At 33.9% G+C, this 27191-nt stretch overlaps 1 protein-coding gene across 4 annotated transcripts in view; it reads left to right on the top strand.

Annotated features, from left to right (window-relative positions):
* The window catches only part of ARHGAP5 (Rho GTPase activating protein 5), a 73486-nt gene that overhangs the window by 9806 nt on the left and 36489 nt on the right, over positions 1 to 27191 (top strand). For all 4 annotated transcript variants that reach the window (XM_081290022.1, XM_081290021.1, XM_081290023.1 and 1 more), the window contains exon 2: positions 4821 to 8703. In XM_081290022.1, the coding sequence (XP_081146148.1) occupies positions 4984 to 8703 (3720 nt within the window). In that variant the 5' untranslated portion in view covers positions 4821 to 4983. The remainder of the gene's footprint in view (positions 1 to 4820; positions 8704 to 27191) is intronic.

The following is a 27191-nucleotide window of genomic DNA, read 5'->3' as shown; positions in this document are numbered from 1 at the left end:
TGCTTAGTGAAGCTAGCCAATCCCTAAAAAACAAATACCAAATGTCTTCTTTGATATAATGAGAACAACTAAGAACAGAGCAGGGAGGAAGAGCAGGAAGAAAAGATCAACATTAAACAGATACATTAGATGGGAGGGAAAGGGAGAGAAAAGTGAAATTGCATGGTAATGGAGGGAGACCCTCATTGTTATACAAAATTTCACATAAGAGGTTGTGAGGGGAATGGGAAAATAAACAAGGAGAGAAATGAATTACAGTAGATGGGGTAGAGAGAGAAGATGGGAGGGGAGGGGAGGGGGGATAGTAGAGGATAGGAAAGGTAGCAGAATACAACAGTTACTAATAGGGCATTATGTAAAACTGTGGATGTGTAACTGATGTGATTCTGCAATCTGTATATGGGGTAAAATTGGGAGTTTATAACCAACTTGAATCTGATGTATGAAACGTGATATGTCAAGAGCTTTGTAATGTTTTGAACAACCAATAAAAAAATAAAAATAAATAAAAAAAAGAAATCACTATTGTCAACCATAATCTATGGTTGTATGTTCTATGTATGCCATAGAACATTAGACATTATTCCTCCTATCTATACCCCTATACCCATAAACCATCCCTTTCATCCCTCTTCCCATACCCTTCTAAAACTCTGGTAACTACTATTCTGTTTTCTAAAAATGTTTTGGTTTAAGTCCTGAATTATTAAAAATATTTTTTCCACTTTGAGAGTTCTTGTGTAACTTTTTTTTCTTTTAATTTGCAGAAAGCCACTACATGTCAGTAAAATTGCATTAAAGGGAGCATGTGATGTTTGAATGGCCTATTGTAGAAATGGCTTCATTTTGATAGATAATTATAAGAGTTTCATGTATATAATGCATTGTCATTAATTTCTGTTAAGATAATTATTGAAATATTTCCTTGAAATAAAACAAGTTTCTAAGGTCATCTTAAAGGCAAAATGAAAGACTGTATACTATTAAAAGCAGTACTAAGATTGGGCATGAAGAGGCTTTGATCCTACCAAATATTATAGTATCGTGTAGGTCATTGCTACTTTTGTCTTGGTTTTTTTCATCAGTAAAAGTAAACATGCTGTTAGAAGTTATGAAACCAAGGTACTGTATACAAAAGCAAAATTACATCAAAAAAAGAAGATATGCATAGTTGACACAGTTGGATACTAAAAGTGATCATATTTGAAAGATACTTTTTTATCTTAACCTATATACAGTTGAAGATAGTAGTCATTGGTTTATTAATGGGAACATAAAAGACAGAAGGGAATTTTTTTTATTCTTAGCACTGAAATTAAAAATAAAACTACTTTGGTTAGTTAATGGAGTACAGTTTTGATGTTAGAAGCCAGTGGATAATTAATAATATAACTATCCCAATGTCTGAAATGAAATTCTCTTATAAACCTTTTAGGGCCAACTTCATGAGATCTAACTGTATCCTTTAAAGTTTATTATATCACTTAACCATAGTAAAAACCTAGCAAAATCCTTTTGAGGTCAGTGCAGCAACAATTTTTTCTAGACTAGGGTTTCTCAAACTTTCGTTTTTTAACTTTGAAACACTTCAAACTAAATCTTCTGAGTCAAACCTGTAAATTAGGCAAAGATGACACTAGTCATAGTTGAAAAGAAAAGGCAACTATTTGCCCAACATTCATCTTTCCTGACTCTAGGTGAAAGGATTTTTTCTACCATAATTTTTATAAAAATTACTGTGTGGTAATTCATGTCGTAAGCTCTGGGACTGACTGCAAAATACCAGCAAGCAGCTTGTCTGGCAGTGTTTGTTTTTTTTTTTTTTTTTTTTTTTTTTTTTTTTAAGGACTTTGGTGTTCACTGTGTCTAATTGACAGATAGTTGTGAATTGGTGTGAAAACCATAAAACTAACAGAAAACTAACTTATTTTTTATTTGAACTTTAATGTTCATGTTTGGTGGATTGCTACTGTCATGTTAATTAGGATGAGTTGAAGCCTTAGTATTAAAATTTAACTTCAATATAATAGGAGTTTGTCTCTTAGATAAAAAGCCTTCCAGTTTTCAGTGACCAATGACAGCGTGAAGAGTTAATGTCTCGAGCTGGGGTTGTAGCTCAGTGGTAGAGCACTTTCCTAGCAGGTATGAGGCACTGAGTTTAATTCTCAGCACCACAAATCAATCAATAAATAAATGATGTTTGTCCATCAACAACAAAAAAAGATTTCCATGTCTCCACTTGATCTTCATTTTTATAATTTTAAAACCCTTTTTGAAACTCAGAAACTTTAATAATACATTTTATGGTAGAGTGTTTTCATTTCTACTCTTAGCTTTCTAAAGCAATAAAGTATATTTCAGTATTTTGGGATTTATGCTATAAAAGACCAGAGGTGAGTCTTATTTTTGGTGGTGCTGAGTATTGAACCCAGGGCTTTGCACAGCTTAGGCAAGCACTCTGCAGCTGAACTACATCCTTAGCCCCGAGTCTTAACTTTTAATGAGTAAAAGTATCCAGAATTATATTGTGTTCAGGTAAGAATATATAAGAAGTATTAATAAAGATGTTACTGTTTTGATAAGGATTAGATTTTAGTTGAAAAATTTCTTTAATATTTCAAGTCTTTACCACATAGTGGTGTTATTTTTCTGTTAACCTGTCTGTCTTGTAAACTGGAAGGCAAGAGACAGTCTTAAACATCTTTGAGTTCTTTTTAGATATAGTCTCTGAATTATATCTTAGATGTTTCTTTAATAAAAAGTTGTATTTCATTATATAATTCAAGTGTTGCTGCCATATGGTAATATTTATTCAGAAGTGAACCTAATACACATTTTGTTTTACTATCAGATGGCTGATTGTTAAAATTTAATTGAGGCTGATAGAATTAACTTATAAAATGTAATAATCTTCAGTTTTATTTTTAAATTATTACAATTTTGCCAGAAATGTTAGTCAAGCCTTTAAATTATAAGGACAGTTTCACCATTAGTATAGCAAATGTGCACTATAATAAAAATAAATGTTATCTTGCAATTGAGATCAGGGAAGAAACCAGCAATTTGGAAGGGGAGAGCTAATACAATCTTTCCTTAAAATATTTTGTGTTCTTTTTATATTTGTGTGTGGGGGGTCTGCATTGTAAATAATTTTCATATATGTTGATGTACATGACTGAATATATTTTTTCCTATCTAGTGAAAGTTTAGGTGGTAGAAATGACATATTGCTTTTAATTCAGCCTCAAAAGAATATGAAGACTCTCCAAATAAAACTTAATTTTTAAAAGTGATTCATTGCTTACTTGTAAATATATAACCAAAATTAAATTTCATAATTCTTGGAAGGATACTTAATGTGTCTGATGTTAAAAATTCTAAAAGATTGTCTCAAATATATAATCTTAAAATTATTTAGCTTGGTACTACTCAGAATATGGTCTTAAAGCTATTGATTACTCTGAAAGAAAATACAGAAATCAAGAACATTTAGAAACAGTTTGACAATAATTTTATATACCTTGAATCTAATTAAAATGCTTGGTTTTTAAAAAAAATTTATTTTACAATTGGACTTATCCATATGAAAATAAAGATCTCTTCCATCTTAAGAGTTTGAAAAGCACCAATCTACTTAACTGCTGTCGTTATTTATATTACCCACCAACCTCCTCTTTCTTTTTTTTAATATTTATTTATTTATGTATTTTTTTAGTTTTAGGTGTACACATTATTTTGTTTTTATGTGGTGCTGAGGATCAAACCCAGTGCCTCATATATGCTAGGCGAGCACTCTACCACTGAGCCACAACCCCTGCTCCCTCCTCCCTTTCTTTTTTTTCCGTTTCTCCCTTCTTCCCTCAATTTTTTCTTTCTTGCTGGGGGTGAAATTCATACTACTGAGCTATACTCTCACCTCTCCGTTTATTTCAGTTCCCTTCTTTCAGTATTTTATATATTTGTTTGTTTGTTTGTTTGTTGGTACCAGGGATTGAACCCAGGGGCACTTAACCACTGAGCCATATCCCCAGCCAATTTTATTTAGAGACATGATCTCTCTGAGTTGCTTAGGACCTCCCTAAGTTGCTGAGGCTAGCTTTAAATTTGAGATCCTCCTGTCTCAGCCTCCTGAGCCCCTGGGATTACAGGTGTGTGCCATTGTGCCCTACTAAATATTTGAATATTCTTAATTTGGGGCATAAAATTTGATAGATTCCATAGAAGTTGAAACTTCCTGAAAAATTTCAATTCTGAAATCTTGTTAAATTCATATGAACTTTTATTCATTTTTTATATAGTGCTGAGGATTGAACCCAGTGCCTTGCATGCTAGGCAAGCACTCTATCACTGAGCTACAACCCTGACCTGGGAATAAATTTTGAGGAAATCTGTAACAGAAAGATTTTTGGTATTTTTTAAAAGTCACAAAGGAGTTGCTAAAATAACCAATGCATTTTAGTTATTACCAACATAATCTTGCAGAAGGCAGGAAAATTAAGGGAGTGGAAAGGACTAGTTTTTTCAAATTCACATAGAGTAATTAGAGGCAAAGCGCACATTTGGCTAGTAGGCATTTTAGAGTGAAATATGTTAGGTTTTTGTATTTGATTATTTTATTGTCAGGTTTGTCTTAAAATTTGAGAGCATTTTGCGTTTTTAATAGCGAGTCAACTGTTTATGTTGTGGTATCTTAAAATACATGTAACCTTATAACTAGGATTATTATTAACTTGCATAGTGCTTTTATGAACATCTTTAATATGGTAATTCAGTCTGAATAATTCATGATTAAGATTTGTCCTTTTCCTCCCTCTTTCTAGGAAGATGATCCATATGACCTTGAAGACCTTTGCGCAGAAATGAGGGAAATACAAAGAACCAAATACAATTCTGAAATTTGGGACCTGTATTTTGAGATGATATTTTCAGAATGAGAAGTATACATGGTTACCTCTATGAATGTAGAGACATGAGAAAACGGTTATGATGGCAAAAAACAAAGAGCCTCGTCCCCCATCCTATACTATCAGTGTAGTTGGACTCTCTGGGACTGAAAAAGACAAAGGTAACTGTGGAGTTGGAAAGTCTTGTTTGTGCAATAGATTTGTACGCTCAAAAGCAGATGAATATTATCCAGAGCATACTTCTGTGCTTAGCACCATTGACTTTGGAGGACGAGTAGTAAACAATGATCACTTTTTATACTGGGGTGACATAACACAAAATGGTGAAGATGGAGTAGAATGCAAAATTCATGTCATTGAACAAACAGAGTTCATTGATGACCAGACTTTCTTGCCTCATCGGAGTACGAATTTGCAACCATATATAAAACGTGCAGCTGCCTCTAAATTGCAGTCAGCGGAAAAACTAATGTACATTTGCACTGATCAACTAGGCTTAGAGCAAGACTTTGAGCAGAAGCAGATGCCTGAAGGGAAGCTCAATGTAGATGGATTTTTATTGTGCATTGATGTAAGTCAGGGATGCAATAGGAAATTTGATGATCAACTTAAATTTGTGAACAACCTTTATGTCCAGCTGTCAAAATCAAAAAAACCTGTAATAATAGCAGCAACTAAATGTGATGAATGCGTGGATCATTATCTTAGAGAAGTTCAGGCATTTGCTTCAAACAAAAAGAACCTTCTTGTAGTAGAAACATCAGCACGATTTAATGTCAACATTGAGACATGTTTCACTGCACTAGTACAAATGTTGGATAAAACTCGTGGCAAGCCTAAAATTATTCCCTATCTGGATGCTTATAAAACACAGAGACAACTTGTTGTCACAGCAACAGATAAGTTTGAAAAACTTGTGCAGACTGTGAGAGATTATCATGCAACTTGGAAAACTGTTAGTAACAAATTAAAAAATCATCCTGATTATGAAGAGTACATCAACTTAGAGGGAACAAGAAAGGCCAGAAATACATTCTCAAAACACATAGAACAACTTAAACAGGAACATATAAGAAAAAGGAGAGAAGAATATATAAGTACCTTACCAAGAGCTTTTAACACTCTTTTGCCAAATCTAGAAGAGATTGAACATATGAACTGGTCAGAAGCTTTGAAGTTAATGGAGAAGAGAGCAGATTTCCAGTTATGTTTTGTGGTGCTAGAAAAAACACCTTGGGATGAAACTGACCATATAGACAAAATTAATGATAGACGAATCCCATTTGACCTCCTAGGCACTTTAGAAGCTGAAAAAGTCTACCAGAACCATGTACAGCATCTAATATCAGAGAAAAGGAGAGTAGAAATGAAGGAAAAATTCAAAAAGACTTTGGAAAAAATTCATTTCATTTCACCTGGACAGCCATGGGAGGAAGTTATGTGCTTTGTTATGGAGGATGAAGCCTTCAAATATATCACTGAGACTGATAGTAAGGAGGTATATGGTAGGCATCAGCGAGAGATAGTTGAAAAAGCCAAAGAAGAGTTTCAGGAAATGCTTTTTGAGCATTCTGAACTTTTTTATGATTTAGATCTTAACGCAACACCAAGTTCAGATAAAATGAGTGAAATTCATACAGTTCTGAGTGAAGAACCTAGATATAAAGCTTTACAGAAACTTGCACCTGATAGGGAATCTCTTCTACTTAAGCATATCGGATTTGTTTATCATCCCACTAAAGAAACATGCCTTAGTGGCCAAAATTGTACAGACATTAAAGTGGAACAGTTACTTGCTAGTAGTCTTTTGCAGTTGGATCATGGCCGCTCACGGTTATATCATGATAGTACCAATATAGATAAAGTTAACCTTTTCATTTTAGGGAAAGATGGACTTGCCCAAGAATTAGCAAATGAGATAAGGACACAGTCCACTGATGATGAATATGCCTTAGATGGAAAAATTTATGAACTTGATCTTCGGCCAGTTGATGCCAAATCGCCTTATATTTTGAGTCAATTATGGACTGCTGCCTTTAAACCACATGGGTGCTTCTGTGTATTTAATTCCATTGAGTCACTGAGTTTTATTGGGGAATTTATTGGAAAAATAAGAACTGAAGCTTCCCAGATCAGAAAAGATAAATATATGGCTAATCTTCCATTTACATTAATTCTGGCTAATCAGAGAGATTCCATTAGCAAGAACCTTCCCATTCTCAGGCACCAGGGGCAGCAATTGGCAAACAAATTACAGTGTCCTTTTGTAGATGTGCCTACAGGTACATATCCTCGTAAATTTAATGAAACCCAAATAAAGCAAGCTCTAAGAGGAGTACTGGAATCAGTTAAACACAATTTAGATGTGGTGAGCCCAGTTCCCACCAATAAGGATGTATCAGAAGCTGACTTGAGAATTGTCATGTGTGCCATGTGTGGTGATCCATTTAGTGTGGATCTTATTCTTTCACCATTCCTTGATTCTCATTCTTGCAGTGCTGCTCAAGCTGGACAAAATAATTCCTTAATGCTTGATAAAATTATCGGTGAAAAAAGGAGGCGAATACAGATCACAATATTGTCATATCACTCTTCAATTGGAGTAAGGAAGGATGAACTGGTTCATGGGTATATATTAGTTTACTCTGCTAAACGGAAAGCATCAATGGGAATGCTTCGAGCATTTCTATCAGAAGTTCAAGATACCATTCCTGTACAACTGGTGGCAGTTACTGACAGCCAAGCAGATTTTTTTGAAAATGAGGCTATCAAGGAGTTAATGACTGAAGGAGAACACATTGCAACTGAGATCACTGCTAAATTTACAGCATTGTATTCTTTGTCTCAGTATCATCGGCAAACTGAGGTCTTTACTCTGTTTTTTAGTGATGTTCTAGAGAAAAAAAATATGATAGAAAATTCTTACTTGTCTGATAGTACAAGGGAGTCAACACATCAAAGTGAAGATGTTTTTCTACCATCTCCCAGAGATTGTTTTCCTTATAACAACTACCCTGATTCAGATGATGATACAGAAGCACCACCTCCTTATAGTCCAATTGGGGATGATGTACAGTTGCTTCCAACACCTAGTGACCGTTCCAGATACAGGTTAGATTTGGAAGGAAATGAATACCCTGTTCATAGCACTCCAAACTGTCACGATCATGAACGCAACCATAAAGTGCCTCCACCTATTAAACCTAAACCAGTTGTACCTAAGACAAATGTGAAAAAATTGGATCCAAACCTCTTAAAAACAATTGAAGCTGGTATTGGTAAAAATCCAAGAAAACAGACCTCCCGGGTGCCTTTGGCACATCCTGAAGATATGGATTCTTCAGATAACTACGCAGAACCCATTGACACAATTTTCAAACAGAAGGGCTATTCTGATGAGATTTATGTTGTCCCAGATGATAGTCAGAATCGAATTATTAAAATTCGAAACTCATTTGTAAATAACACACAAGGAGATGAAGAAAATGGATTTTCTGATAGAACCTCAAAAGGTCATGGGGAACGGAGGCCTTCTAAATATAAATATAAATCTAAAACCTTGTTTAGTAAAGCCAAGTCATATTATAGAAGAACACATTCAGATGCAAGTGATGATGAGGCTTTCACTACTTCAAAAACAAAAAGAAAAGGAAGACATCGTGGAAGTGAAGAAGATCCACTTCTTTCTCCTGTTGAAACTTGGAAAGGTGGTATTGATAATCCTGCAATCACTTCTGACCAGGAGGTCGATGAAAAGAAGATGAAGAAGAAAACCCACAAAGTAAAAGAAGATAAAAAGGTAAGTGATGTTTATAAAGATGTTTGTTTTAAGATAATAGATTTGATATCAGTATCAATTTAAGATTTATTCATTCAGTAACTATAATTAATAGCTTATTTTCTCAGTATTTTGTGGGGGCAAATTTGTTCTTTTTTGTGCTTAATTAGAATTTTGACTTCATCTCCTTCAGCATAAAAATTCTAGGTGGCTTTATTCTTTCAACAGAAACCCAGATATGGAGTGATTTCTTTTTTTCTATTTGTAATCCTGTTTGTGTTTTTCCTTTCTAACAACGAGTTTTGTGATATTAATTTGATTCATTTATTTTACTCAGGGATATCAATATAGGTTTAAAATGCAACAGTTTATAGTCTTGGAAATGTATTAACTTTTCCAGGAAGCTTCTTTGTGTATAGTGCTATACTGCCTGAAAACATGCAGAGGGATTTCTTAAATTTGACTTGTAGAATTTGGACCAAATAGCAAGTTTTCATCTTTTATATTTTCAATAGATGGTTAATTGATCTGATGTTATGAAGCATGAGAAACCTAAACATACATATATTAAATGTTTCTGTTAAAGTGGTATTTCAATGTATTGAAAGTTTCTCCATCAGTTAATTCCATAGTCATATAAATTATCAATACAGGTGATTGTTATTTGGCTCAATTAAAGGTATGAATATTTTGATTAAGTTTACTCTAGATAGTTTTCCTGCATATGGTAATTCCCCATTATAGTTGGATAGACTGCATTTTATTTTCTAAATTTAAGCAACAGTGTTTCTTTTATCATTATTCTTTTCACTAAGCATGTAAACTTTTTAAATGAGACTCATACTTTTTTTTGTTTAAAGGTGTTTATTCAAACTCCAAATCAAATATTAAAATTTCAGAAAGACTTTAATATATAAATATTGATACTGCATACTCTCTTTGTGGACATTTAAGTAATCACTCCTCTCTCCAATATCAAAATTTCTTTCAACTATAAACTCATATAGCACATACTTTAAAAATTTTTTTTTAATTTTTAGTTATACATGACAGTAGAATATATTTTGACATGTATACATGGAGTACAACTTCCATTTTTGTGGTTGTATGTGATATGGAATTACACTGGTTATATATTCATATATGAACATAGGAAAGTTTTGTCAGAATCATTCTACTGTCTTTCCCATTCCCCTTCCCCCGACTCTGAAACATTTTGAGCCCCAATATGATACCACACGTGGAAAATTCCACACCTGACCTCTTATGATGGGTATCAGTCAGAACAAATCTGGGGATAAAGGGTGAAGAGAAGGTATTGGGGAATGAGATTGATCAAATTATGTACATGTACGTCCTACTGTTATGTATAATTATTTATCTACCAATAAAATAAAATTTATTATGCAGCTCCCCCCCAAAATGCAAATGCACTAAAAACATTGTATAAAATTACCTTAAAACTATATTGTAAGGTGTATATGGAACAAATGAATTTGGTTTTAGACTTGTGTGTCATCCACAAATATTACATGTACATGCAAATACTACAAAATGGGAAAATTATGTACATGCAAATATTACAAAATGGGAAAATATTGGAAATCCAAAACATTCCTGGCCCCAAGGAACACAGCCTATATTATGAAAACTACTTGATACTTATTAACAAAAATAAAGTATCCACAGTCTTTTCCATTTTTAAATTGCTTTTTATGTGTGTGTGTTTTCCATTTTTGTTCACAAATCTAAATGTTTTGGTAACTTATTATTTTGATATAGTTTCCACTAGGGTAGTAGTTGCAGGAATAGTAAGGTTTTTGTACAGCCGTTACACATATTTATCAGTTGTTTACGTTTAGTTCCACTTGCTTGAACAGTATATATATTAGTTTGTATGTTTTTGTTCTGAGCCCTTTTAAGATTAAATTGGAGATACTAGACTCCTTGCCATAAAATTCTTCATCATATCCCCCTAAGACAGAACTGTTCTGTTTAATAGCAGTAGTACAATTATACTTTTCCATAGTGCTGTGTAGTCTTTCAGATTATACTTGTAGTCATTACATAATTTTCCATTTAGCAAATTTATCAAAACTGGTTGGTTAGATTTCCAAGTCTTACTTTTTTATTTATTTATTTTTGTATTGGCCAGTTTGCATAAACGAGTGTTTTTTTTAGAATAAATATACAGTTGAATCAAATTACTACATTCAAAATGCCTGAATATTTCAGATTGAAATTTATTATTACTACAGTTCTTAGGAGTGTTAAATTTCTCAACTCTTGAGCACCTTGAGGAGGAAAATGTGCCAGCTTTATGTTCTAGAATGTTTAGCACAGTCCTTAATTCTCTTTAATTAATGATGTTATTTGAATTGAATGTTAGTATGCCTTGAATTGAATTCGGTCTCCTCATACCTGATTATATTTAAATCACTATTTTAAATAGTGATTTAAACTATATTTCATTTGTTCTAAAATCCAGGTTTTTTTTTTTCTTCTCATTTTTGAAATCTGGACATGTCCAACAGTTGATAGCATATCACAATTTAAATGGTGCAGGTTTTATTTTTATTCTTTTTTAGAGAGAAATAAAATAATAGTGCTGCTAACAATCACTAGCATCTTACATTCACTGAATCTAGTATTTTGAAATTATTTGCTTAGTACCTCTCCTTAATTGGTGTCAGGCTTTTCCTCACTTGCAGTGAAATAGTGACTGGGTCTTAACTCAGACTTTTAATCAGTGTTCAGTTGATTATATTCAGTCTTAGCTGTTTTGTAGTGTTTTTTTTTTTTTCCCAGAATTGCCTTACACTTATAACATTGCTTTAAGTAGTAGATTCATGCTTTTTATTTAAGTTTGAACTCTTTTTAAAAAATATTTTTTAGTTGCAGATAGACAACTTTTTAAATTGTATTTATTTATTTTTACGTGGTGCTGAGGATCTAACCCAGTGCCTCACACGTGTCAGGCAAGTGCTCTATTACTGAGCAACAACCCCAGCCCCTATGTTTGAACTCTTAACACTAAAATGACATGCCTCAAAACTTTTAGGTCTTAAAGTAATGTTAAATCCGGTGTCATAAACATTTGGTTTCTGGGGCTGGGGATGTGGCTCAAGTGGTAGCGCGCTCCCCTGGCATGCGTGTGGCCTGGGTTCGATCCTCAGTACCACATACCAACAAAGATGTTGTGTCCGCCGAGAACTAAAAAATAAATATTAAAAAAAAAAAATTCTCTCTCTAAAAAAAAAAAAAATTGGTTTCTGGACCACAGATCTCAAGAAGATAAACATAGGTTATAATGCAACATCATAGATAAAGTTTTATGCCAAAATTATAGTTTTGTGCTTTTATTTATCCATAGTGAAATGTCTAAGACACTTCTTATAAAGGGCCATTTATATAACTATCCATGGCATTTTTCCATTATATTCAGTCATTACAGAATGACTGGAGCACGACTGTACATCTTAGTTTTGCCTAAAAATTGTTTTTGTATTAAAAATTAAATATTAAATCATCAAAGTTGCTTCTTTCTCAAGAATTTGAAAACTTGTATCCCTTAAAGAGGTGAAATATGGTAGCCTGGGACCCTATAAACCTTGGTTTGGCCAGGGTTAGGAGAATATTATTAGAACAATTGAAAGAAGCATAGTTCGTTGGTCAAGAACACATGGTCTAGAGACAGACTTAAGGGATTTGAATCCAGGTTCAGCTACTTACTAGCTACATAACTATATAACTTCTGTGTATGTCCATCTGGGAAAATGGAAATAATCATACTTACTAGGGAATAATCATACTTACTATGAGAAATAAGTTAATATTTATTTCAAATAGTGCCTGGGACATCGTAAAATTGAATAAAAATTACTTACGTAGACAGGCATGGTGGCATATGCCTGTAATTCCAGCTATTTGGGAGGTTGAGGCAGGATGATTGTAAATTTGGGGACATCCAGGGCAACTTAGCAAGATCTGTCTCAAGATAAATTTTTAAAAGGCTTGTAGAGTTCTTGCCTAGCATGTGTGAAGCCCCGAGTTCAATCCATAGTACTTGCCCCACCCCTAAAAAAATATATTATTCTGTGATAATGTAATCCAAATGTAAATATTTTATGGGAACATAGGATGGAAAGAGACCAGTAGTGTGTGGTGGTAGTTTTACAAAACTTGATGAAAACAGTATAAATTATCAGTTACAAATATTTTTGTTGGCTTCTAAAAAGATAAAAGATATTTTAGGTGGGGAAAATCACTTGTACAGAGGCATAAGTATAAGGCAAAGTATAAGGAAGATGTCCTAGTCATGGAATTCTGGAATAACATTACATTTAAAAGGGTTTTTTGCTAAACTGAAAAGCTAATTTAGAGCTGAAATTGGTTAAGCAGAGCCTGAGCCATAAGGTCAGCTGTGTTGGAATTCAGGTTATACTAAGGAAAAAGATTTTGTATCAGATAGTCATGTTAAAGGACAGGTAGGGACCATTGAGTTATAAAATGATAAGAGTAGAGACTACTTGAGAAATGACCAAAGCTAAAAGTTGATTCTTTGAAAAGACTAGAAAAGTAGACAAACCTGGTAAGATGTATGAGAAAAGAGAATGCATAAACACTGAGAATAAAAAGGACAAAACTAGAGATAGATCAGATTAGAAAGATAATAGAGTACTATAATTTTATGCCAGCACAATTGGAAGTTGGGCAAAATAAACTCCTAAAAGAAATACAATTTACCTAAATAAGAAAGCTTTTAATAAAAATATATGAAATAGCAGTTAAATTTTCCCACTAAGGAAATATCTGGCCCAGATAAAATAAACTTTAAAAATAAAATAAAAATTACAGAAGATTTTTGAGGAACAGGTCATTCCATTGTTAAAAAATTGTTCCAGAAAACAGAAGACATTTTTCAGTTCATTCTCTTAAGTCATCCGTTTTATTTATCTTATTTACTTTTTATTTTAACAGTATTGGGTATTGAATCCAGGAGTTCTCTACCACTGAGCTGGTATGCCCCCTGCCCTTTTCTGTTTTTTTGTTTTGTTTTATTAAAGACGGGATCTGGCTAAGGTTCTGAGGCTGGCCTCAAATTTGTGATCCTCTTTCCTCAGCCTACAGAGTCTCTGGGATTATGGGTGTGTGCCACCTCACCTGGCTTATCCTTAATTTTATAACCAGACAAGAATGATATAAGAGAAGGAAAATAGGGACTGGGGTTGTAGCTCAGTGGTAGAGCACTTGCCTTGCATGCATGAGGTCCTGGGTTCGATCCTCAGAACCACATAAAAATAAATAAATAAAAATAAAGATACTGTGCCCCTCTACAACTAAAAAAGTACTTTTAAAAAAAGAAAAATACAGGGCTAGAGAGCTGTGGCTCAGTGGTAGAGCACTTGTCTGGCATGTGTGAGGCATGGATTCAATCCTCAGCACCACATAAAAATAAATAAATAAATGGAGATATTGTGTCCAACTACAACTAAAAAGAAAAAAGAAAAATACATGTCTGTTTTATTCATGACTGAACAAAAATTTTAAATAAAAATTTAACCTTATAGTTAGGCTTTATAGATCCTTAATTTATGTTTTTGATTCTTAATTTTTGAAATCCAATAATAGACCATTAGAAATTTGCCAGGTTTTGGATTGGGAAGTGGGAATTATGACTTTGGTTATAGAGTTCAATGGATATGTTGAGTAGGTAGTTAAGAGCTCTCAGGAGAGATCTGAATTAGAGATACATATTTAGGAGACAATGAAATAGAGATGGAAATAGATGAAATCTCTTCGGGAGTGAATATAGAAGATTGCCTAACATAGGTCTCTGAAGAACTGCTAGTATTGAATAGCCAAACAACAAATAACTGAGATGATCCTTAATTAAGCAGACTGTAAGAATAAATCACTGTGGGTGTGTCTGAGTGGTAGAGCATTTACCTAGCATTTGTGAGGTCATTGGTTTAATCTGTAGCCCCACAAAAAAAGACAAAAACTACTAACCCTGACCCTTCTGTAGCTGGTTCCTCAGCTGTAAATTAGGTCTTAGAGTACTTTCCTTGGTGTTGTGGTAGGAACTAGAACTAGGTATTTCAAGTGCCTGGCATATCATACTGCTCAAAAGTAGTATCAGGCCTGAAGTATCCCAGTGTACTGTATTTCAAAACAATCTTTTGTCCCATTTTCTGAATTAATCTCTGACACATTTCAAAATTAAATACTCCTATAATTTTTAATTGAGCTTATGCACATCTTTGAAGTTTTTCTTTTTCCCCTACCACAGAAAGGATCATTTTCTTTGCCTTCATTCTTTAAGATGGGAGCCAAAGTCTAGGAGTTAGGAATCTTCACTCAGATTCCTTGATCTGTAACTTCTGGGTATTAATGGCATCAAGGGAGTCATTAATGGGCTCATCCGTTTAGAATCAGAAAAAGGTTTATACTTAGCTATCTTTTTAATTCTCCAAATGAGTTTAGTGTTAGTTATGGGAACAAAACCTTAAATAAAAATTTAACCCTATAGTTTTATATTTATAAAATTATAGTAAATATTTTATATTTAACCTATAAGACACAAGCAGTGAGAATTTTTTAAAAATCATGGCGTATTACCTAAATATATCTCTGTAATTGAAATGGCAATACAATACCTAGTTTCACTATATACTTTTTTTTTTCTTTTTTATACTGGTAATTGAACCCAGGGACACTTTACCACTGAGCTACATCTCCATCTCTCTTTATTTTTTGAGACAGGCTCTTGGATCTTACTAAGTTGCTGAGACTGGCCTCAAACTTGTAATCCCCGCCCCCTCTGGCTCAGCCTCCCTGGGTGCTAGTATTATAGACATGCACCACTGTGCTCAATTGCTGTACCATACTTTGATTCTCTGGTCTATTACAGTGAAAAAAGAAGTGCTAGCTGGAATCTACTGGATTGTTTTCATAACCTAATATTTGAAAAGCCATGTTTTAAGACAATGAAACTGAGAAAATTTGAGTCATTAATAAAATTGCCAGTTTTTAACTCTGTGTTCAGTGAAGGAGGGAAGTATACCTGTGTTCAAGCTGATTTTTTTTTTTTCAGTATCTGCTTCATTGTTGTCAATTTGGTTCAGCAAGAGTAAATGGTAAAATGCTTATTGAATTTTATGGTGCATTTGTGTAAGTCTTGTAATGATATTTCATTTGTAACTTCTTTTTAAGTTGCTTTCTTGTCTTCCAGGTCTTAGCTCTTTTCATCCTCTTATTTATATTAACACTTACCAAATATTATTTTGTACTCAAATATACTTTCCAGCCCTTTCTTTTCTCTGCATTTTACTGTGCCCTTCTTATCTAAATGTACTATCAGGCTTACAAGATTGCTACTGCTGAAACCAGGGTTTGAAGCCTTTTGGGGTGGGGTTATATGAAAATAGGACTTGAACAGGTAAACATTAATGTGTATGTATTTGGTTAGAAGATGTTAATTTGATAATAGCAAATAGCAACTTGCAATGCCATTAATATAGTAGATGCTTTAGAATGTAGTAAATTTTCAGACTTATTTGACTTCTGAACTCTAGAACCTTACAGTCGTTATCAAGTAAAACACTTTTTAAAAAATAAATACCACTAACCAAACAGTGGTAACCACCATTTTAGTTGATTTCTAACTTGGTTCATTCCAGGTATAAAGTTAATGAAGTATATGAAAACATGTCTGTATTGAACTCTATGAAAATGCATAAGTTGTAGGGAAAATGTAGTTTGGGATTTAGTGTATATCCTTAACCAGAGGTTGACTATCGGTGTTCACATCTGAGATACATCAGGTTTTTGAGGTAAATTTAATTAAGGCTACATATGAATTGGATGTTAAGAGACAGTAGAAAAATATTTACAGGTCTGGTGGGTTAGACTTGCATTTTGTTTTATAAGCAAGAAATACATATTTTAATTTTAATTTTTCTTAGTTGTAGATGGACACAATACCTTTATTTTATTTGTTTATTTCTATGTGGTGCTGAGGATTAAACTCACTGCCTCATGTGTTCGAGGCAAGCACTCTGCCACTGAGACACAATCCCAGCCCCTGAGCAAGGATTCTTTAACAAAGTCTTGATGCTTGAAAGTTTCAAAATTTTTTAAAAATTATTTTCTGGGTATTTCTTGCTTAGGTTTTATTGGCAGTTGATAAAATATGTCAGTTATGTACATTATTACCTTTTGGACACAGCATTAAGAAGAGAGGGTCATCTTTGTATAGAAAGTTTTGGGGTGGTTGTGGGTTTTTTGTTTGTTTTTTACTTTTAATTTTTTGTAATACTGGGAATTGAAACCATTGCCTTGGATATACTAGGTGAACACTATACCACTGAGCTACATTCCCAGCACAATTTTTTTTTTTTTTTTTTTTTGAGACAGAGTTGTGCTTAGTTACCCAGGCTGGCCTCAAACTTGGAGTCCTCCTGCCTCTGCATTCTGAGTAGCACACATCACCATTCCCAGCAGGAAGTATGTTTAGAAGAATGAGAAAGCTAGCAGTTAGCATCTTTTCTAGTCCAAGCCCTTCAATTAGCATCTTTGCTGTCTTGAATTGGGTCTGTGTCTACTCCTAGTCAGTTTTTTCTGACCAGAGTAATAGAATTCACTACTGAATTTAGTTCTGAGCCTCTTTATCCCATGAGCTCTGGGTGAAGCTAGCTTTCCTCTAAATTGGGCAAAATTCTAAAAGATGAAAACCGTGGTATCCACTATGGACAAAATTTATAAACTGTTTATAGTTCATCTCCCTAACCTAGGGAGATGTTGTTGTGCTGTGATGTATGTTATGCTGTGATTAGTTGAAGTCAGTATAAATATATATGGCCTTGTTTTTGTAGAAAACTGGTAATAAAAGAATCTGCTTAATAATTATGTTATTTTCACTTAAGGAAATTGTTATTTTGATTAATAAGCATTTTATTGAATACCTGCTGTGCCTGAATATTGTTAGAAGCTAATAGAGGGATAACTTAGTCATTGGCTCTGCTGTCAAGGAATTCAGCCTAGCAAAATTGATTTTTTTTGAAATTTAAATATATTTTCCACAAGGTTTATCCAAACTGCTTTTCCTCGTATCTGTTTTATCTGAAAAACATTCACTGAGACTTTTTGTAATAAATATTTCTGTTGCATTCTTACTAATTGGCTAAATTGCTCTATTTCTGATCATTACCTAGATCTATGATGTTTCTGTAAAGCTAAAATTGATTTCTTTAGTAGCATTTCTGGTGCTGGCCTCACTAACTTATGATATATAAATTTAGGGATTCCTCCCAGTATTTTAACAGTCTGCTGTTTGCTATTTCTTTGAATTTGTTCTGTGCTATCCATTTGATCATGGTTTGTTGCTTTTCAAATATTTAAAATATAATTAGCTGTTTAATTTTAAAAGTATATTTCAGATTCATGTATTTTATTGAGAATAATTTACTTATTTTTGCAGTGGATTATTGATTATTAGGAACATAGTTAATGTTTGTCAAAGAAGCGTTTAACTCCCATAACAGAATGTTGTGTTCTATAGTCTTTATAGGTAAATTTATAGGATTGCCAATTTTATAAACTTCAAATTTGGTATACTACAAATTGTTCTACTCAATCCTTAGAAGAGTTTTCTTTTTGTTTTGTTTTTGCAGTAGATTCAATTTTATGATTTCTACCTCTATAATGTTTTCCTGTCATCTCACCAATGTTGTCAAGGAGTACTCAAGTAAATAAGGTTTAATCTGTGATTTTTAAAGAAGAGAAAGCCCAGTGGGAAGGAGGATTGCTTTTTTAATACTGAGGATTGAACCCAGGGGTGCTCAACCGCTGAGCCACATCCCCAGCCCTTTTTTATATTTAGAGATAGGGTCTTGCTGAGTTGCTAAGTGCAAGTGCCTCGCTAAGTTGCTGAGGCCGACTTTGAACTCAAGATCCTCCTGTGTTAGCCTCCAGGAGCTGCTGGGATTATAGCCGTGTGCCATAGTGCGTGGTGAGGATTGCTTTTTAAAAATAGTAATTTTTGATGTTTCCAGTCCTTAGAACAAATTATGGGTGTGTAACAAAGAGGTTTTCATGACTATATGTAACTGTTCATATAAGAGGTACACCTTGCATACTTTGTACAAAATAATTGTGAACTTTTGGAAGTTTGTTTTTAGCGTTTGAAAATCCAAGGAAAGATTTGAGTATTTTCCCTGGAAAAATGATCATGCACAAAATTTTACTGAAGTTTTAAGAGTTTCACATACTTCTAAAGACCTGTGGACCCCAGTTTAAGACCTCATTATAAGATGTGTGGGAAAGGAAGATACAATGAAAATTTTCTTCTTTCTTTGCTAATGCTCTGAATTCCAACCATTAAAGTAACAAAGAGTACTTAATGATGAAATGGGAAGCAAAGGGAACAACAGTGGTTCTAAGAATGAAATGTGAGGTATAATATAAAACTTACGTTCTTTTGAATATACATGAAAACATAAATTTGGGGAAGCAGGGTAGAAGTCTACCCATTCGCTTGAATTTCTTGAAACTGATGTTATTCTATAGTTTAATATTTCTTCTTCCCCACCTAACATAATTGCTTTATATACAGTACACAAATTTTTGTGGTTTTTTCCCTACATTGTAAACATTTTGAGAGCAGTTGAGATTGTCATTCATCTTTGTGTACAGTGGTGTTTCCCAACCTTGAGTCATGTATGGATTTTTTTTAAGTTTCTCAGACTTACTCAGAAATACATCTGTATCCATTTTCCCAGCTTGAATTCTTGATCCTTTAAAAAAAAAAGTGTGTGTTTGTGTGTATATTTTAGTTGTAGATGGACACAATACCTTTATTGTATTTATTTATTTTTAATATGGTGCTGAGGATTGACTCCACTGAGCCACAACCCCAGCCCTTGGTCCTTAAGAACTCAGTGGTTCTCAACCAGGGTCAATATTGCCCTCTAGTGAGCATATGGTCATGTCTGGAGACATTTTGGTTGTCACAACTGGGTTTGGGAGGGTGCTGCTATACATTGTAAGATTCACAGGCCACTTTTCACAACAGAACATCGTGTAGCCCAAAATGTCAATAATGCTGAAGTTGAGAAACCTTGGTGTAGTAGCTGGTCATTAAAGAAATTGCTGTGAGTTTTTAGAAGTCAATCATTCATGTCATGTTTGTACTTGTTCAGTAGGAAAAGCATTTTTTTCCTCATCGGTCATAGTTTTTACTTCCCTGTCTTTACCATGACTGAGTAAGAAGTAAGAATGCACTTTTAGGAAAGTGGTACTATAAAACCAGAGATACATGCTATTGCTATTTATAATACTTGACTTTTTACTCAGCTATAAAAAGTTGTCACAGTTTTAGTTGAGGTTGTCATTACTTTTTATCTGGATTATTACAGTGGTTTTTTAAATTTCCTAAATAAGCCTTTTATTTTTAAGTAATTGTAGAGTCACATACCATTGTAAGAAATAATAGAGATCGAGTGTACCATTTTCCTGCTTTCTCACAATGGTATAACAGTTTGGAAAACTAGTACAATATCACAACCAGCATATTTTTAAAAAAATATTTATTTTTCACTTTTCGGTGGACACAACATCTTTGTATGTGGTGCTGAGGATCGAACCCGGGCCGCACGCAGGCCAGGCAAGCGTGCTACCGCTTGAGCCACATCCCCAGCCCACAACCAGCATATTGACATTAATACAGTCCATATCTTAAGTTCCTCAGTTGCACTTGTACTCCTTTGTGTATGTCCTGCCTTCATCACCATAAATATCCTTTGTGTTATCCTTTTATAACCATAACCTCCTCCTTACCCATTCCCCCACCCCTGACCTAATCTGGCAGCAACTAATCTGTTTTCTATTTCTATAATTTTGTCATTTTTTGCCCCTGCCACCACCCCCAACTCCACCCCGGTACTGGGAATTAAGCCCAAGGGCACTCCACCAGAGCTGCATCCTTAGCTTCCTACTCCCTTACCCCACCCCACCCCACTTTTTTTTTTTTTTTTTTTTGATGACAGGGTCTAAGTTTCTCAGGCTGGCTTGGGATTTGAGATTAATTTGCCTCAGTATCCCACATAGCTGGAATTATAGGCATGTAGCACCACACCTGGCTTATAATTTTGTCCTTTCAAGAATGCTATATAAATGGGATCATATAGTGTGTAACTTTCTAGACTTGACTTTTTTTCATTCAGTATAATTCCCTTAAGATTCAGTCAAGTCATTGCATGTATCAACTATTCCTTTCTATTGTTGAATAATATTTCATGGTATAAATATATCAGTTTTTTAACCTGTTGAAGTACATCAAGTTATCTTCAGATTTTAACAATCATGAATAAAGTTGCTATGAACATTTGAGAGTAGATTTTTATATGAAAATAAGTTTTCATGTCTCTGGGATAAATGCTTAAGAATGCAGTTGCTGGGTCATATGGTAATTTCATATTTAGTCTCATGAGAAACTCTTGTGTTTTCCAGAGTAAGATGTACCATTTTAAATTCCTACTAGCAATGTATGATGTATCTAGTTTCTCCACATCCTCACCAATATTTGTGGTGCAATAACTTTTTAATTGAGTTTCTCTGTTACATTCAACATTAATTCAAACAACTCCTTATGTTACTTTGTAAGGGATAGTGATTATACAGTAATACCTTGTCACTTGCTGTACAAAATATATTTGTAACCTCTGTGTAAATTTCAGATTCTTTACCTAAAGCTGTTGCAGTATAGCCCTTGTCTACCTTTCTGCCTCCATTGTGTGCATTTTTTAAATTCCAGGAATACCCAAATAGATGTAAAATAGAAGCCCTGTCTCAGATCTGATATGAAGAGTGAGATTGTGTACATAGCCTTAACTTGTGCCTGATGGTGAGCAGTATATAAATGGTAGTTTCTAGTCCTTTTTCTGATATGATAGGTACTAGTTAATAGGCACCCAAATATTTAAGTGAATAAATCACTTACAGAGCCTAGACTTACAGACTCCTTTCTAAATTCCTAAAATGTCCCTAGCTTTATTTCTTTTCTTTTTTTTTTTTTTTTAAAGAGAGAGTGAGAGAGGAGAGAGAGAGAGAATTTTTAACATTTATTTTTTAGTTCTCGGCGGACACAACATCTTTGTTGGTATGTGGTGCTGAGGATCGAACCCGGGCCGCACGCATGCCAGGCGAGCGTGCTACCGCTTGAGCCACATCCCCAGCCCCCTAGCTTTATTTCTTATATGAGGTTTACTTTTTTTTTTTTTTTTTTTTTTTTTGTGGTGCTGGGGATTGAACCCAGGCCTTATGCATGTGAGGCAAGCACTCTACGTACTGAGCTATATCCCCAGCCCATATTTTAAAGTTTAGGTTTATATTTTTAAAAAATAATAATAAAATTTTTAAAAATCTAGGTTTAAGCCTTACCTCTAGTTATTTTGATACTTAACATACCATTTTGATGGGGGCTGAGGTTGTAGTGGTAGAGCACTTGCCTCGCTCATATGAGGCCCTGGGTTTGATCCTCAGCACCACATAAAAATAAACAACAACAACAACAACAAAAAAAACATACCATTTTATATGTGCTGTTAAATGACTGGTAATGGGGTGTTTTACTCTTCATAATAGATAGTATTTTTCTTGAGTATATTAAATTCTACTGGCTTTTGTATCCTTCACAGTAACCTAGCAGGTTATATTTCTCAGTTTATACACTGTTGAAAGCATCTTTCATTATATCCAAATGAATTTACGTAGAGCTAGCTGCTTATTTCTTACCATAACTTTATGACAAGTAATCATTCTTTTGTATGAATCTCTTTTCAGTTAAGATATGTAAGTTTAGGCATAGCTGTCTAGTGCCTTTCATAGGAATGAAGCATTAGGGAAATGAAATGGTTTCTGTAAACTGGTAAATAAAGGAACAGCACAGAAATTTTACATGGTAAAGATTCTTCAGGTTCTTTTTTTTTTTTTTAATGGTACCAGGGATTGAACTCAGGGGCACTCGACCACTGAGCCACATCCCCAGCCCTGTTTTGTATTTTATGTAGACATAAGGTCTCATAGTTTCTTAGCACCTCACTTTTGCTGAGGCTGGCTTTGAACTTGTGATCCTCCAGTCTCAGCCTCTGAAGCCACTAGGATTACAGAACTGTACCACTGCACCTTGCCTTCAGTTCTTGTTCACAGTTTTGTTTGCTTCTTGTCAGTGTTTACTAAGTATCTATATTATTTCTTGTTCAAGTACCAAGAAACAGAAAAGTGACCAGATTCTAGATAGTATTTTGATTTATGTTTTGAGCAACTGAGTGGATTTATTAAATAATAAAATCTAGAGGTGAGAGATCTCAGATGGGGGGGAGTTAAGACATCTATTTTGTGTGTTTTATGTTTTAAATATACCTATTGATATCCAAGTGGAATTAGTCTAAAAAATTAAATGTGTGAAACTGGTACTCAGAGGAAAAGTTATGAGGACAAAAAAGAATTTATGCGCGATTAGATAAATTCATCCAAGGGGAGATAGCTAGAGAAGAAAGGAGAGCTCAGAATCGAATTTGGCTAGAAAAAGGAAGTTTTTGGCAGATGAGACTGAAAAGAGAGAAACTAGTAAAGATGAGTACTCTGGAAGCCAAAAGAACAAGTACTTAAGGAGGAAAATAAGGATGGAGGGATTTTTTTTTTTAATTTCATAGTGTGGAAGTATCTGATCTTCACAGTCAGTTTAATGAGATGGTATGAAAAGCCAGATGAAAGTAAATTGAAGAGTAAGATGTGAAAAATGAAGATTTAAATGACATTCAAGTTGTTTTGTGTGTGTGTGTGTGTGTGTGTGTGTGTGTGAAGGAGCAAAAATTGAGGCAGTGATTAGAAGGCAATGTGGTATTGGAGTAGGGTTTTGAAGATTAAAGAGTATTTGTATGTTGGGACAAATTGATGCTAAAAGAAAAAAAAGTATGAAAAGTAGGAGTAGCCCCAAAGAAATAAAAGAGAAAAAGCACGATTTAGATGATGGAAGGGGCAGTAGATTTTATAATTATAATGTGGTTGTTACAGGTGGGAAAACATGGTAGAACTATACGAAAGTTGGTTATGGCAGTAACATAATGAAATGTGGTTTTAGAACATTAGGAAGGGAGAGGTTAGGTAGTTCTTGTGGTTACCTGGGTTTCTTTGATTGCATTGTATGCTGGGATATGACAGAGGGACCAGAGTATATAGTGATGAGAGAAAATTCAAATAGGTAGCTGTTGGAGGGAAGTATGATTTCCCATTTCTTTCCTTTTAGAAAGAGAAGTCAGAATTTGTGGATAATTTTTTTAAATAAATCTATTTTTTTAATATATTAAAACTTAACGCATGCAATCATAAATGGCACCAGTTAAGAGAAATGTAAACAAATGTAAAGATGTAAAAAACTTTGTGTGGTGCAAAGGATTGAACCCAGTATTAGGCAAGGGCTCTACCACTGGCTGTTTATATTTCTTCTTTTGAGAAGTATCCAGATAATTTGGTTGTTTTAATTCAGTTGTTGTCTGGATGTTCTCTTCTACATTCAATCATCCAAGGTACAAGGTCCTATGCCATTGTATATCGATTTATCTGAGACATCTGTGCAGAAAGTCATTCAAAGCTAAGTATCCCAATCAAGGGCCCAATGCCCTTCTGGCCTTCAAATCTTACTTGGATTTCTGTTTTCATACATATATTTCACCTATATATTATTATAAATATCGCAGGTTCCCAATACCATTCTTCATCCAGCAGAGTGATTCCTAACCCAAATCAAACAGGTTCTTAACCCTAACCATACACTGTTCCCTCAATCTAACTTTACAGATTGAATTTTAACCCTCTGTGAGATACAGAGTTGGCAAATATTTTCTTCCATTCTGTAAGTTGTTCCTTCACTCTGTTGATTTTTCTCCCTTTGCTATGCTATGCAGAAACCTTTTAGTTTGATGTAATTCCTGTTGCCAATTTTTACTTTTTTTTTTTCCTTGTACTTTTAGGGTCCTGTGCAGAAAATTGTTGCCACATCAATATCTTAAAGTGCTTCTTCATTTACTTTCCAGAATGTCCAGGCTTATATTTAGGTCTTTGATCTGTCTTGAGTTGATTTTTGTACAGGGTGAGATATAGGGGTCAAGTTTCAGTTTCTTGTGCATGTGGAATCGTGTGATATTTATGAATAACCTAATTGTGTTAGTTTTCCCACCATATATAAGAGGCTGTCCAATGTATGTTTCTCCAATGAATGTTTTTGGCACCTTTGTCAAGAATCAGTTGTCTGTAGTCAGTCATTTGGGTTTATTTCTGATATCACTTCAGTTTCATTTGTCTGTTTTTATGCCAGTACCACGCTATTTTGAAATCAGGTTTTGTGGTCCCTCTAGCTTCTTTCTTTTGCCCAAGTTGCTTCAGCTATTCAGGTGAAGTGGTTTTGTGTGAATTTTAGTATTGTTTCTTTTGTTTCTGAAGAATGTCACTGGTATTTTGATGGGGATTGCATTGACTCTGTAAATCTCTTTGGATAGTATGGACATTTGAGTAATATTTATCTTGATCCATGAATATGGGATGTCTTACCAGCTTTTTGTGCCTTCTTCAGTTTCTTTTTCATCAGTGTTTGATAATTTTCATTGTAGAGGTCTTTTACTAATTTGGTTGTTTATCCGTAGGTGGTTTTGTTGTTATTGTTTTGTAACTATTGTGCATGGGATGATGTTCATGATTTCTTTCTTAGCAAATTTGTTATGGTGTATAGAAAAGCAGCTGATTTGTGTACATTGGTTGTGTATCCTGCTACCTTACTGAATTTATTAGTTCTAATAGTATTTTGGTGGAGTCTTTAGGTTTTTCTATATAGAGAGAATTGTATCATCTACAAACAGGAATAATTTGATTTTCTTCCTATCTGTATGTCTTATTTCTTTCTCTTTTCTAATGGTTCTGGCTAAAACTTTGGGTACTGTGTTGAATAAGAATGGTGAGAATGAACACCTTTTCTTGTACCTGATCTTAGAGGAAAGATTTTCAGCTTTTTCTCATTAGGTATGATTGGCTGTGGGTTGATAATTTGTAGACCATATCATATTGAGTACATTATGTACAGTCCTTCTGTACGTACCTTGTTCAATTGCCTGTCATTTTTAACTTAAAAATTTAAGTCCTTTGGTTTAAATGGCATATGGTTAGTTGGTTTAGTTTTATACCAAGTCTTAGAATTTTATTTATATAGCTGATCTTATTCTATTTACACTTGTTTTTATAAATGTCAGTTAGCCTTTTCCTTATTTTCAATTTTTCTTTGCCATCAGAGAAAAGATAAGAAAAATGAAGGTGCTATTAATTTATGGTTTACTTATTTTTTCTTTAAATATTACAAACCTATTTCAGTTTATTATTCTTGCTCAACCTACCAGTGTATTCTGATAACCTGTCATGCACTACTATAATTACTTTATCTCTTATATCCCACCCATTCCTCTTTTGGGGTAGGTTGAGAATTTGGTTTTGACCTCTTACAAATAATTTTTATATTTTGTAATGCTACCTGGAAAATTATTGATTATATTATTACTTAGAATTAGTTTTGTTTCATTGTATAGTGTTCATATGGTTTTCATAGCAACATTCTCCAATATAAGTTCTTTTTTATTGATTTCTTCATTGTGTGTTCTTTATGATCTTTCAAGAAGGAGTTTATGCATGCTATAATTTAAATTTGATTATTGCATATTTGAAAATTTTTTAAAAAATTTACAGCTGGTGGTTATGCACACCTGAATGACATATATATTGGCTAGGTAAAGAATTCTTGACACATTTTTTTCCCATGAGCATTCCTATAGGTGAATCCTGTGACTTGTACTTTTCCTGAGAACTCTGAGGCTATCTTTCCTGTTACTTTTCCCCACTGTTGTTTTTTTCATCTTGTCTGGAACCTTTAATATTCTTTGAGGCTTACTGAATGTAGCACAATATATCTCTTAATTTGATAATTCACTTCTGTTTATCTTTCCTTGTATATGGTAAGATTACTCAAACTATAAACAAAGCTCATTATTTTAGAAGAGACCTAAAATATGGGGGGAGATTTATTCATTTTTGTTCTTTTTAGATATACATGACAGTAGAATGTATTGACATACATACATTGAGTATAACTTCCCCTTCTTGTGGTTGTACATGTACACTGGTCATGTAATCATATTTGAACATCAGAAAGTTATGTCCAATTCATTCTACTTTTTTTCCTATTCCCATCCCTCCTTTCTTCCCTTCATTCCCCTTTGTCTGAGCCAGTGAACTTCTATTCTACACACCACCCCCATTGTGTGTTAACATTTGCATATCAGAGAGAACATTTGGCCTTTGTGTTGGGGGGATTGGTTTTTTTCACCTAGCCTCCCAGTTCTCTCCATTTACCAGCAAATGCCATAATTTCATTCTTTATGGCTGAGTAATATTTCATTGTGAATAGATAC

Source organism: Spermophilus citellus, assembly GCF_964194105.1.
Source record: "Spermophilus citellus genome assembly, chromosome: 4".
NCBI lineage: Eukaryota > Metazoa > Chordata > Mammalia > Rodentia > Sciuridae > Spermophilus > Spermophilus citellus.
This window is presented reverse-complemented; position numbering and strand designations above follow the sequence as displayed.